This window comes from Sapajus apella, unplaced genomic scaffold (genome assembly GCF_009761245.1).
Source record: "Sapajus apella isolate SASKATOON/1434 unplaced genomic scaffold, GSC_monkey_1.0 scaffold148, whole genome shotgun sequence".
Lineage (NCBI taxonomy): Eukaryota > Metazoa > Chordata > Mammalia > Primates > Cebidae > Sapajus > Sapajus apella.
Window position 1 is genome coordinate 1,520,385 of NW_022437088.1, and position 14,861 is coordinate 1,535,245.

General features: G+C 41.5%; 1 protein-coding gene across 1 annotated transcript in view; it reads left to right on the forward strand.

Moving 5' to 3' along the window:
* NUP210L (nucleoporin 210 like) overlaps positions 1-14,861 on the forward strand; it is a 159,425-nt gene that overhangs the window by 39,182 nt on the left and 105,382 nt on the right. The window contains exons 11-12 of the mRNA XM_032265104.1: positions 1,208-1,345; positions 2,125-2,280. Of these exons, the coding sequence (XP_032120995.1) occupies positions 1,208-1,345; positions 2,125-2,280 (294 nt within the window). The remainder of the gene's footprint in view (positions 1-1,207; positions 1,346-2,124; positions 2,281-14,861) is intronic.

The following is a 14,861-nucleotide window of genomic DNA, read 5'->3' on the forward strand; positions in this document are numbered from 1 at the left end:
TTTTTTTTTTTGAGACGGAGTTTCACTCATGTTACCCAGGCTGGAGTGCAATGGCATGATCTCGGCTCACCACAACCTCCGCCTCCTGGGTTCAGGCAATTCTCCTGCCTCAGCCTCCTGAGTAGCTGGGATTACAGGCACGTGCCACCATGCCCAGCTAATTTTTTGTATTTTTAGTAGAGACGGGGTTTCACTATGTTGACCAGGATGGTCTCGATCTCTTGACCTCGTGATCCACCCACCTCGGCCTCCCAAAGTGCTGGGATTACAGGCTTGAGCCACCGCGCCCGGCCTCCAATAATGCACTTCTAAATAGAGTTGTCTCTCAGTATATGTGGGGAACTAGTTTCAGGACCCCCACATGTACCAAAATCCATATACATACTCAAGTCCCACAGTCAGCCCTATAGAACCTTATTATTATTATTATTATTATTATTTTGAGATGGAGTTTCACTCTTGTTGCCCAGGCTGGAGTGCAATGGCATGATCTCGGCTCACTGCAACCTCTGTCTTCCAGGTTCAAGCAGTTATCCTGCCTCAGCCTCCCAACTAGCTGGGATTATAGGCATGCATCACCACGCCTGGCTAATTTTTTGTATTTTTGGTAGAGATGGGATTTCACCATGTTGGCCAGGCTGGTTTCAAACTCCTGAGGTGATCCACCCACCTTGGCCTCCCAAAGTGCTGGGATTACAGGCGTGAGCCACCGCGCCTGGCCAGCCCTGCAGAACCTTATGCAACAAATTAATTGGCCCTCTGTAAACATTGGTAGGTTTTGCTTGTTTTTAAGTATGAGGGGAATTTCTTACCTCAGCATGTTTAAATATTCTCCATTTCTTTTGAATAGCTTATAGTATCCCTTTGCCTTTACAATTTATGGATGTCCAGGAGTCTTTCTTCTGAAATTATGATTTCCCTTCCTATGTTGAATTTTTTTAAAAGCCTCTTTTATTTCAGAGAATTTTAAACTATTTTCTGTGATTGTGATAATTAAGTGTAGCAAAATCCTTTTCATTATTATTGAACCATAGTAGCTATGCTTCTTTAATGAAGAGAAATACGTATTTCTTTATTTCTTTTATAGATAGAAACTGGTTGAGTAATTTATGAACATACCATTTTGTTGATGTTTTGAGTATATGAATGTGTATTATAAGAACAGTCCTTATAACATATATTTTGCTCCTTTTTTCCTACTCTTTAGAATAAAGATATTCAGCCTATAAAATTTCTAATCAAACACCAACAAGAAGTGAAGATTTATTTTCCCATCATTCTTACACCCAAATTTCTGGCATTTCCTTATCATCCTATGGGAATGTTATATCATTATAAAGTACAGGTATGGTGTCCTAGAAGGCTTCACAAAGAGATAAGCTGGTTTCTCTGATAGATTAATTTATTGAAAATTTATTAATGTCAGGTTTATTTCCTCCCAATCCTAAGAGTATAACTTGGGTTTTGGTGACAATCAAAATTATACTCTTGAATAATGTCATCTATAACAAGACTTGGTTACAGTGCTTTCTGTCTCTCTTCCCAATATCTTTTCCTGGTGAATTTTATAAAATTCTGTTGTGTCTTTTTTTGATATTTTGTGAAACTACGATGACTTTGCCTCTCTTTAGTATTTCTCTTGCCCATTAAGCTGCTTTACTATAGTGTCACAGTTCCCTTTTTTTTTCCCCCCTGAGATGGAGTTTTGCTCTTGTTGCCCAGGCTGGAGTGTAATGGTACAATCCCGGCTCACTGCAACCTCCAACACACAGGTTCAAACGATTCTCCTGCTTCAGCCTCCAGAGCAGCTGGGATTACAGGCACGAGCCACCATGCCCAGCTAATTTTTGTATTTTTAGTAGAGATGGGGTTTCGACATGTTGGCCAGGCTGGTCTCGAACTCCTGACCTCAGGTAATATGCCCGCCTCAGCCTCCTAAAGTGCTGGGATTACAGGCGTGAGCCACCGCACCCAGCCTAGTGTCAGAGTTTCTAATGTGTCCAAAAATAATTTATTAAATTATGTTATTATTTTGTAAACTTTATTTCACCAGACAAGTTTTACATTTTCACTTAAATTTTGTTTTCTTCCTATTGTAATTAAATGTAATGTACATTTTCACAGGTAGAGGGTGGCAGTGGCAACTTTACCTGGACTTCTTCTAATGAAACAGTGGTCATGGTAACCATGAAAGGAGTGGTGACTGCAGGTCAGGTCAGGGGGAACAGTACTGTTTTGGCCCGAGATGTACAAAATCCCTTTCGATATGGAGAAATTAAGGTAAACAGCTCTCCAAAGGTTCTTATTACCGCTACAACACTACTGTCTAAATTTAAGTACATTAACACATTTTTAAAAATACCTAGTCCAACTTGACTATTTAAAAATATTACTCACATTCAGTCTAGAAATACTTTTTTTTTGAAAGGAAATCTTGCTCTTGTGGCCCAGGCTGGAGTGCAATGGCACAATCTCGGCTGACTACAATCTCCACCTCCCATGTTCAAGAGATTCTCCTGCCTCAGCCTCCTGAGTAGATGGGATTACAGGGACCTGCCATCACACCCGGCTAATCTTTGTAGTTTTAGTAGAGACAGGGTTTTGTCACGTTGGCCAGGCTGCTCTCAAACTCCTGACCTCGTGATCCGCCGGCCTCAGCCTCCCAAAGTGCTGGGATTATAGGCATGAGCCACTATACCTGGCCAGATATACATATTTTAAAAATATTTCTGTGACTAGATTGACTCTTGCTTCACTTAATAGTCACTTATTTAACATCTATGTTTGTTTCCTCATAGGATGATGTTAGTATCTACCTCAAAGGTTATTATTAGAATGTTTTTAACTGGAAAATTTTGGAAATAAGACGATGAAATGCATTCTGTATTTATTATACTAATTGTAAAAACACATGCAAAACTGAAAACAGTAATAGGTAACATTTTGAGCACTTTTACAGTGCTGTATGTGTTCAGAGAAACTTCCCTTGTAATGAACTGTAGAAATGGTAACTGAAAGTATAGTCTTTGTTATCAGGATTAAATGAGTTAGGGTTTACCCCAGTGCTTAGCATATATTTACTATTTAATTAATGTTGGCCAGGTGTGGTGGCTCATGCCTGTAATCCCAGGACTTCGGGAGGCCAAGGTGGGTGGATCACAAGGTCAAGAGATGGAGACCATCCTGGCGAACACAGTGAAACCCCAACTCTACTAAAAATATGAAAATTAGCTGGCCATGGTGGCACACACTTGTAGTTCCAGCTACTCGGGAGACTGAGGCAGGAGAATCACTTGATCCGGAGAGGAGGAGGTTGCAGTGAGCTGAGATCGTGCCACTGCACTCCAGCCTGGGTGACAGAGCGAGACTCCATCTCGAAAGAATGAATGAATAAAAAATAAATGAAATATTTAATTAATGTTAACTTTTTTGTTATATACATATGATTTTTAAATGGCCTTTATAGTAACTTTATCTCTAGTGTCAAATTTTGGTTTGTCAATCTGTTTCTAAAAGATTGAAAATTTTTTAGTATATTATACAATAATTTTTCTATTTTTTTCCTTTTTTTTTTCAATTTTGAGACTGAGTTTTGCTCTGTTGCCCAGGCTGGAGAGCAACGGCATGATCATAGCTCACTGTAGGCTCACACTCCTATAGTCAAGCAGTCCTCCCACCTTGGCCTCTCAAGTAGCCAGGACTACAGACACATACCACCCACATACTTAATTTACTATTTTTGTAGAGACAGGGCCTTACTATGTTGCCCAGGCTGGTCTCAAACTCCTGGCTTCAAGTGATCCTCCTGCCTTGGCCTTCCAAAGTGCAAGGATTACAGCTGTGAGCCACTGTACCCAGCTCCATTTTTTAAAATTTTAAAATTTTTAGATGAAGTCTCTCTCTGTCACCCAGGCTGGAGTGCAGTGACATGATCTCAGTTCACTGCAACATCCGTCTTTCAGGTTCAAGCAATTCTACTTCAGCCTCCTGAGTAGCTGGGACTATAGGTACATGCCACTGTTCCTGGCTTATTTTTTGTATTTTTAGTAGAGATGGGATTTCACCATTTTGGCCAGGCTGATCTCAAACTCCTGACCTCAAGTGACCCACCCACCTCGGCCTTCCAAAGTGGTGGGATTGTAGGCGTGAGCCACTACATCCAGCCCCCAGCCCCTTTTATAATATATGTTGCTGTTCTCTATAGGATTTAACAGTTTGCCATCACTCAGTGAACATATATTATCTTGTAGGTATTATAGGACATCCAGAGATACGTAACACATGATACCTATCTTAAAGAATTTAAAGTCTAACTAGGAAGTTATATTGACGTGTAAGGTTATATAGCATTTTAAGAGAATGATATGTGAGATATTTTAAAGCCCTGTATGATTGAGAACTACTTGAATTGTACAGTAAGTGCTATGAGTTTGTAAAAGAAAAATCCTTGTGTATGGGACTGTTGGAGACTATTACAAAAGAGGTGGGAACTTGAATAAGACTTTTGGAGGGTGGAATAAAAGTAAGGGCCAAGGGTTAAATTCAGAGTGTTGCCTTATTTGATAAATAAACTTTTATCAGGGCCAGGCGCGGTGGCTCACGCCTGTAATCCTAGCACTTTGGGAGGCCGAGGTGGGTGGATCACCTGAGGTCAGGAGTTCACAACCAGCCTGGCCATCATGGTGAAACCCCATCTTTTAAAAAAAATAAAATAAAAAATTAACTTTTATCAGAACACAGCTACTCCCATTCATTTACATACTGTCCGTGGCTGCTTTCAAGCCACAGCTGCTGAGTTAATAGTTACCATGGAGACCATGTAGCCTGAATAAGTCTAAAATGTTTACTATCTAGCTCTTTATGGAAAGTTTTGCCAGCCCTTGCTGTAGACAATGGGGAACTAATACAGGCTTTTAACAGGTCAATGGTATGGCAAGGTCTCTGTTCTGAAAGATATCTAATTATTTTTATAATCAGACAATAACAGCCATAATAATAATAAAAAAAAGTTTCTGGTGTTATAGACCAGTAGATTAGAATGGATTGAAGGGAGAAAGTGAAGGCAAGGACTTTTAAGATTGAACTAGTGAAATGATATTGAGAATAGAAGGATACAGACAAAATGAGAATCTTTTTTAATAGGTAAACTCAATCAGATTTGATGCCTACTTGAGCAAAGAAGAATGAAACATTTAAAGCCACAGAGATCATGTGGAGGTTTCTTACTTCGGCAGCGGGGTGGATAGAAAATACAAGAGGCTGGGAGTGGTGGCTCATACCTGTAATCCCAACACCTTTGGGATGCCAAGGCAGGAAGATGGCTTGAGGCCAGGAGTTCAAGACCAGCATGGACCACAAAGGAAGACCCCATCTCTTAAAAAAAAAAATTAGCCAGGCAAATGGCTCGTGTGTGTAGTCCTAGCTACTGAGGCAGGAGGATAGCCTGAGGCCAGAGTTGAGGTTACAGTGAACTCTGATCACAACTCTGCACTCTAGCCTGGGCAAGAGTAAGACCCTGTCTTTTAAAAAAAGAAAATAAAATAAAAAACAAAGGAAAAGATAATGAGTTTAGTTTTGGGCACACTCAACGTAATTCACCTATGGAGCATTCAAGTGAATGTTTTTAGTTGGAAATAGGGATCTGAAGTTCAATTAAAGATTAGGGCGGGAGAGTTAGCATATAGTTAGTCATTGAAGCTTTGGGACTGGATAAGATTTCCCAGGAAGAACATATAGAATCAGAGAGAAGATGGATCCTGTGTAGTGTAAATGTCACTTTAAGAAACATAGGCAGAGGAAGAGGAACTAGCAAAAGAAACACAGAAAGTGGCAAAAATGACAAAATAAAAGATATTTTATTTATTAATTTTTGAGATGGGGTCTCTGTTGCCCAGTCTCAGTGCTGTGGCATGTTTGTAGCTTATTCCAGCCTTGACCTCCCTGACTCAAGTGATCTTCCTACCTCAGTCTTCCGCGTAGCTGGGACTACAGGCATGTACCACCACACCCAGCTAATTTTTTAGTTTTGTTTTTGTAGAGATGGGGTTTCGTTATGTTGCCCAGGTTGGTCTCAAATTCCTGGACTCAAGAGATCCTCCTGCCTCCTGGCCTCACAAAGTCCTGGGATTATAGGCATGAGCCACCACACCTGGCCAAAAGATACTTTAAAAAGATATCAAAAGAGAGGAAGTGCTCTAAGTCAAAGGCAAACTTTTTCTGTAAAGAACGAAATACATTAGTCTTTACAGGCCACTTACAGTCACAAACTCATATTCTTCTTTGTGGTTGTTATTGTTGTTTTTATTTTACAACCTTTTTAAAATGTGAAAACTGATCTTAGCTCATTGTACAAAAACAGGTTGTATACAGACTGTAGTTTGCCAGACCCCTCCTATATGGAGTTAGATGCTAAAAGAGATCAGTGAATTTAAAAATGTAGAGTGACATGTTTAGCACCGTGTGTGTGTCTATGTGCCTATGTATGTGTGTGTATGTGTGTGTGTGTATAAAACGGACCTGGAGTTGCCTAAGGAGGGGTGAACTGCAGGAGGGGTGAACTGGCCCAGGTCAGAAATGGAGCAGGTCAAAACTCACATGCTGATCAGTAGTGGGATCTCACCTGTGAACAGCCACTGCACTCCAGCCTGGGCAACATAATGAGACCCTGTCTCTTAAAAAAAAAAAAAAAAAAAAAAAGAAAGAAAGAAAGAAAGAAAGAAAAGAAAAGAAAAAAAAAAAACAGACCTGGACCACTATATTATGTATAATGTAAATAGCATATATATAATGTGTTTATATATGTTGATGTGTATGCAAACATTTAAGGAATGATCTCTTCTAAGTCTTTTTCTTAAAATTGTATACATATATACAAAATTGTCTACATTTTTTTTTTAGATAGAGTTTCTCTCCCATCACCCACACTGGAGTGCAGTATGCTCTCAGCTCACTACAACCTCCACCTCCTTGGCTCAAGCAATCCTCCTGCCTCAGCCTCCTGAGTAGCTGAGACTGCAGGCATGCACCACCATGCGCAGCTAATTTTTGTATTTTTAGTAGTGACAGGGTTTCAGCATGTTGGCCAGGCTGGCCTTGAACACCTGACCTCAGGTGATCCACCCACCTTGGCCTCCCAAAGCACTGGGATTATAGGCATGAGCCACTGTACCCAGCTTTTTTTTTTTAATCTTCTTTTTTTAAACAGGGTCTCACTCTGTCACTCAGGCTAGACTGCAGTGGTGCAACCTCAGCTCACTGTAATCTCCGCCTCCCGGGTTCAAGTGATCCTCCCACCTGAGCCTTTCAAGTAGCTGGGACTACAGATGTATACCACCATGCTGAGCTAATTTTTTAACTTGTTTTAGAGACAGGGTCTCCCTGTATTTTCCAGGCTGGTCTTGAACTCGTAGGCTCAACAGATTTTCCCACCTTGGCTTCCCAAAGTGCTGTAATTTTTATTCTTTACATGTACCTGATAGGTATATATATTTATGAGATACATGAGATATTTTGATATGGCCATACAATGCATAATAGTCACATCAGGGTAAATGGATTATCCATCACATCACCTCAAGAATTTATCCTTTCTTTGTGTTACAGACATTCCAGTTATACTCTTTTCGTTATTTTAGCAATTTTTTTTTTGAGACAGAGTTTCACTTTTGTTGCCCAGGCTGGAGTGCAATGGCATGATCTCGGCTCACTGCAGCCTCTGCCTCCTGGGTTCTCTTGCCTCAGCCTCCTAAGTAGCTGGTATTACAGACATATACCACCACACCCGGCTAATTTTGTGTTTTTAGTAAAGACAGGGTTTCTCCATGTTGGTCAGTCTGGTCTTGAATTCCCGACTTCAGGTGATCCACCCGCTTCAGCCTCCCAAAGTGCTGGGATTATATTCATGAGCCACCGTGCCCAGCCTTAGCAATGTTTTTTTTTTTTTGAGACAAGTTCTTGCTCTGTCACCTAGGCTTGAATGCAGTGGCAGAAAAAAGCTCACTGCAGCCTTGGCCTCTAGGACTCAAGCAATCCTCCCACCTCAGCCTTCTAAAGTATTGGGATTATAGGAGTGGGCAACCGTGTCTGGCTGTGAATGATTTTTTTAAAAATGTGTTGTTGAATTCAGTTTGCTAATATTTTGTCTAGAGTTTTTCCATCAATGTTCATCAGGGATATTGGCCTGTAGTTTTTTGTTGTTGTTGTTGTTTTTATATCTTTGTCTGGCTTTTGTATCAGGGTAATACTGGCCTCATAGAATAAGTTTGAAAGTATTCTCTATTCCTCTATTTTTCAAAATACTTTGAGTAAGAGTGGAATTAGTTATTTTTTAAATGTTTGGTAAAATTTAGCAGTGAATCCATTGAGTCTTAGGCTTTGCTTTGCTGGGAGACTTTTATTACAGCTTTGGTCTCATTACTTGTTATTAGTCTTTTCAGGTTTTGGATTTCTTCATAGTTCAGTCTTGGTAGGTTGTGTATCTCTAGGAATTTATCCATTTCTTTTAGGTTTTCCAATTTATTGGCATATGGTTGCTCATAGTAGCCAGTAATGATCCTTTGAATTTCTGTGGTATCAGCTGTAATATCTTCTTTTTCTTCTCAGTTTTTATTTTTATTTTTATTTTTTTGACACTGAGTCTCACTTTATCGCACAGGCTGGAGTGCAGTAGAGCAACCTTGGCTCACTGCAACCTCTGCCTCCCAGGTTCAAGCAATTCTTGTGCCTCAGCCTCCCAAGTAGCTGGGATTACAGGCACCAGCCACCACACCCAGCTAATTTTTTGTATTTTCAGGGGAGATGGGGTTTCACTATATTGGCCAGACTGGTCTCGAACTCCTGACCTTGTGATCTGCCCGCGTCGGCCTCCCAAAGTGCTGGGATTACAGGCATCAGCCACCACGCCTGGCTAGTTTTTGTATTTTTAGTAGAGATGGGGCTTCACCATCTTGGCCAGGCTAGTCTCAAACTCCTGACTTCAGATGATCCCGCGGCCTCGGCCTCCCAAAGTGCTGGGATTAAAGGCGTGAGCTACTGCACTTCGTCAGATTTTATTTATTTGGGTTATCTCTCCCTTTCTTTTTAGTCTGGCCAAAGGTTTGTCAATTTTGTTTATCTTTTTTAAAAAATCAACTCTTCATTTTGTTGATCTTTTGTAATTTTTTTGTTTTAATTTTATTTCTACTCTGATGTTTCTTATTTCTTCTACTTTTTGGGTTTGGTTTTCTCTTGCTTTTGTAGTTTTGTTTTGTTTTGTTTTTTTCAGGCAAAGTCTTGCTCTGTTGCCCAGGCTGGAGTGCAGTGGTGCGATCACAGCTCACTGCAGCAACTACCTCTCAGGCCTAAGCGATCTTCCTGCCTCAGCCTCTCGAATAGCTGGGAATACAGGTGAACACTACCGCACCCAGCTAATTTTTGTGTTTTTTCGTAGAGACAGGATTTCACCATGTGTTCAGGCTGGTCTTGAACTCCTGGGCTCAAGCAATTCACCTGCCTCAGCCTCCCAAAATGTTGGGATTGCAGGCATGAACCACTGTCCAGCCAACTTTCCTAGTTCTTTAAGATACATCATTGAGTTATTTCAAGTTTTTCTACTTTTTTGATGTAGGTACTCATTGCTATAAACTTTCCTTAGTACTGCTTTCACTGTATCTCGTAAGTGTTGTTATGTTGTGTTTTCATTTTCATTTTTTTCAAGAAATTTAAAATTTTTCTTCTTAATTTCTTCATTGATCTGCTGGTCATTCAGGAGCAAGTTGTTTAATTTTCATGTGTTTGTATAGTTTCGAAAATTCTTCTTGTTGCTGATTTCTAGTTTTAGTCCACTATGGTCAGAGAGAATACTTGACATAGTTTCAATTTTTTTTTTGAATTTTTAGACTTGTTTTGTGGCCTAACATGGTCTATTCTTCAATATGGTCAAGAATACTTATTCTTGCTGAGAAGAATGTGTATTCTGCAGCCATTGAATGAAAAGTTCTGTAAATATCTATTAGATCCATTGGGTCTACATTGTAGACTGATGTTTCTTTGTTGATTATCTGTGTGGATGATCTGTTCAGTGCTGAAAGTAGGGTGTTGAAGTCTCCAGCTATTAACATAGAGGGGTCTATTGCTCTCTTAAGCTCTGATAATATATGCCTTATATATCTGGGTGCTCCCAGATATATAAGGTATATGTATAAGGTATACATATTGGGTATATGTATATTTATAATTGTTATATCCTCTTGCTGAATTGACCCCTTTATTATTACATAATGGCCTTTGTTGTCTCTTTTTATAGTTTGTCCTGAAATCTATTTTGGCTGATATAAGCATAGCTATCCTTGTTCTTTTGTGGTTTCCATTGGCATGGAATCTTTTTCCATCTCTTTATTTTCACTCTATGTGTATCTTTTATTTATTTATTTTTTTTTTGAGAGGGAGTTTCACTCTGTCACCCAGGCAATGATCTTGCCTCACCACAACCTCTGCCTCCTGGAGTTAAGCAGTTCTCCTGCCTCAGCCTCCCAAGTAGCTGGGATTACAAGCATGTGCCACCACACCTGGCTAATTTTGTATTTTTAGTAGAGACAGGGTTTCGCTACGTTGACCAGGCTGGTCTTGAACTCCTGATCTTAGGTGAACCATGTGCCTTGGCCTCCCAGAGTGTTGGGATTACAGACGTGAGCCACCATGCCAGGCCTACGTGTGCCTTTATAGGTGGTGTGTTTTTCTTATAGGCAACAGATCATTGTTTTTGGGGGGTTTTTTTGAGACGGAGTTTTGCTTTTGTTGCCCAGGCTGCAGTACAATGGCATTATCTCAGCTCACCACAACCTCTGCCTCCTGGGTTCAAGTGATTCTCCAGCTTCAGCCTCCTGTGGAGCTGGGGTTACAGGCATGCGCTACCACGCCCAGCTAATTTTGTATTTTTAATAGGGATGGGGTTTCTCCATGTTGGTCAGGCTGGTCTGGAACTCCCAACCTCAGTTGATCTACCCACCTTGGCCTCCCAAAGTGCTAGGATTACAGGTGTGAGCTACCGCACCCGGCCTTTTTTTTTTTAATCTATTCGGTCATTCTGTTTTTTGGAGAGTTTAGTCCCTTTACATTCAATGTTATTATTGATAAATAAGGATTTACTCCTGCCATTTTTAATTTGTTTTCTGGTTGTTTTATGGTCTTCTCTTCCTTCTGTCCCTCCTTCCTGTCTTCCTTTTTGTGAAGGTGATTTTCTCCGGTGGTATGTTTTAATTTCTTGCATTTTATTTTTGTCAGATTACCACGAGGCTTACAAATAAGGTCTTATTAACTCATTATTTTAAACTGATGACAGCTTAACACTAATTACATAAACAAACTAACAAATAAGCAAAGAGAAAAGTAATCAAAACTCTAGGCTGGGCACAGTGGCTCATGCCTATAATCCCAGTACTTTGGGAGGCCAAAGTGGGTGGATCACCTAAGGTCAGGAGTTTGAGACCAGCCTGGTCAAAATGGTGAAACCCATCTCTACTAAAAATACTAAAATTAGACAGGCATGGTGATGCACACCTGTGATCCCAGCTACTCTCAAGGCTGAGGCAGGAGAATTGCTTGCTGAGATTACGCCATTGCACTCCAGCCTGGGCAACAGAGCAGCACTCCACCTCAAAACAAAAGCTTCTACACTTTAACTTCATCTCTCTGCTTTTTAACTTTGTGTTGTTTCTATTTATATCTTATATCTTATACTGTCTATGTCTTGAATAATTGTTGTAGTTATTACTTTTTTTTTTTTTTTGAGACAGAGTCTTGCTCTATCGCCCAGGCTTGGTTCAAACAATTCTCCTGCCTCAGCCTCCCGAGTAGCTGGGATTACAGGTGCCCACCACTGCGCCCAGCTAATTTTTGTATTTTTTGTAGAGACAGGGTTTCACCATCTTAGCCAGCTGGTCTCAAACTACTGAGCTCATGGTCTACCCACCTCGGCCTCCCAAAGTACTGGGATTACAGGCGTGAAGCCACCGCACCTGGCCAGTTATTACTTTTTATAAGTTCTCCTTTTAGTCTTTCTACTCAAGGTATCAGTAGTTTAAATCTCTCACTTTACCTCCACTTTAAGGCCAGTAGCTCTTAGATTTGCCCTAGATGAAGATCTAGAAAGATCTTCATTCTTTTCTATTATTTTTTCTTTAGTCTCCTCTGACTGTATTTCTTCCTTCCTTTTTTTTTTTTTTTTTTTTTGACAGAGTTTCACTGTTGCCCAGGCTAGAGTGCAATGGCATGATCTCAGTTCACCGCAACCTCCACCTCCCAGGTTCAAGTGGTTCTCCTGCCTCAGCCTCCCAAGTAGGTGGGATTACAGGCATGTGTCACCATGCCTGGCTAATTTTGTATTTTTAGTAGAGGTGGGGTTTCTCTGTGTTGGTCAGGCTGGTCTCGAACTCCCAGCCTCAGGTGATCTGCCCACTTTGGCCTCCCAAAGTGCTGGGATTACAGGCGTGAGCCACTGTGCCCAGCCTCTTTTCTACTTTTTTGAGACAGCATCTCACTCTGTCAGCCAGGCTGGAGTGCAGTGGCATGATCTCTACTCACTGCAACCTCTGCCTCCCAGGTTCAAGCAATTTTCATGCCTCAGCCTCCCGAGTAGCTGGGATTATAGCTTGCGCCACCATACCCAGCTTATTCTTTCTATTTTTAATAGAGACAGGCTTTCACTGTGTTAGCCAGGCTGGTCTCTAGCTCCTGGCCTCAATCTACCCACCTCGGCCTCCCAAAGTGCTGGGATTTCAGGTGTGAGCCACCACATTTGGCCCATTAACTGTATTTTCAAATAACCTGTCATCAAGCTCACTGGTTCTTTCTTTTGCTTGATCAGTTCTGCTGTTGAGAGACTGTGATGCATTCTTCAGTATGTTAATTGAATTTCTCAGCTCCAGGATTTCTGCTTTTTAAAATTATTTCAGTACCTTTTTTATATTTCTCTGATAGGATTCTGAATTCCTTCTCTTCTCTTAAATTTCATTGAACTTCTGCAAAACAGCTATTTTGAATTCTTTGTCTGTAAGGTCATGTAACTTTGTCACTCCAGGGTTGGTTCACTGGTGCCTTATTTAGTTCATTTGGTGAGGCCATGTTTTCCTGTATGGTCTTGATATTTGTGGATGTTCATTGATGTCTGGGCATTGAAGAATTAGATATTAATTGTAGTCTTTGAACAGTGTGCTTGTTTGTACCCATCCTTCTTGGGAAGGCTTTCCAAGTATTCAAAGAGAATTGAGTGTTGTGATCTAAGTCTTTGGTCACTGCAGTGTGTATCTGCATTAGGGGGGCACCCCAAACCCAGTAACACTGTGACTGTTGCATACTTGTAGAGGTACTGTTTTGGTGGTCTTGGGTAAGATCTGAGAGAATTTCCTGGATTACCAGACAGACTCTTTTTCTCTTTCTTTTGCCCAGACAGAGTCTCTGTCTCTCCATGCTAAGCGGTCTGGAGCTGGGGGTAAGGTTACACAAGCCCCTCTATGGCTACCACCACTAGGACTGCACTGGGTCAGACCCAAAGCTAGCACAGCCCTGGGTCCTTTCCAAGTCCTGCAATGACCACTGCCTGCTTACTGCTAGTGTTCACTCAAAACCCAAGGTCTGCACAGTCAGTGGCCTTTCTTTCAGGGTGGCAAGCTCCTCACTAGCCCAAGGAAGATCCAGAAATTCTATCCAGGAGCCAGGGCCTGGAGTCAGGAAACTCAGAAATCTACCTGCTGCTCTGTTCTGCTGCGACTGAGCTGGCGAACAGACCAGGCACCCAAGCTGCAAGACAAAGCCCTTCTCAGTCTTTTTTTTTTTTTTTTTTTTTCTGGAATGGAGTCTTACTCTGTCACCCAGGCTGGAGTGCAATGGCATGATCTCAGCTCACTGCAACCTCCACCTCCTGGGTTCAAGCGATTCTCCTGCGTTAGTCTCCTGAGTAGCTGGGACTATAGGCATGTGCTACCATGCTCGGGTTAATGTTTATATTTTTAGTAGAGATGGGGCTTTACCATGTTGGTCAGGCTGGTCTCGAATACCTGGCATCTAGTGATCTGCCCACCTCTGCCTCTGAAAGTGCTGGGATTACAGGTGTGAGCCACCACATCCAGCCCCCTTCTCATTCTTACCTCTCCTTTGTTCAAACTGAAGGAGTCTCTCCTTGTGGCCACCACTGTCCCAGACCCGTGGCAAATACTGCCTGGCTACTGCCAAATTTCGTTCAAGGTCCAAAGGCTCTTCAGTCAGCTTGTGAATGCTGCCAGGCCCGGATCTCTCCCTTCAATGAAGCGGGCTCCCCTCTGGCCTAGGGCAGGTCTAAAAATGCTATCTAGGAGCCAAGGCCTGAAATTGGGGACCCCTGAAGCCCACTTGGTGCTCTACCTCACTATGGCTGAGCTGGTACCGAAGCTATAAGACAAAGTCCCCTTACTCTTCCATTTTCTTTCCTTAAGCAGAGTAAGTCTCTGCTCATGGTCCTCACAGCTGGGAATGTATTGGGTCACACCTGAAGCCAGCATGGCACTGGGTGTCACCTAAGGCCTGCATCAAATACTACCTGGCAAATACAAAATGTTTATTCAAGGCCCAAAGGCTCTCTCTCTTTTTTTTTTTTTTTTTTTTTTTTGACGGAGTCTTTCTCTGTCTCCCACCTGCATCAAATACTACCTGGTAGATACAAAATGTTTATTCTGGGCTTTTTTTTTTTTTTTTTTTTTGGATGGAGTCTTGCTCTGTCTCCTAGGCTGGAGTGCAGTGGCATGTTCTTGGCTCACTGCAACCTCCACCTCCTAGGTTCAAGTGATTCTCATGCCTTAGCCTCCCAGGTGACTGCCACCATGCTTGGCTAATTTTTGTATTTTTAGTAGAGA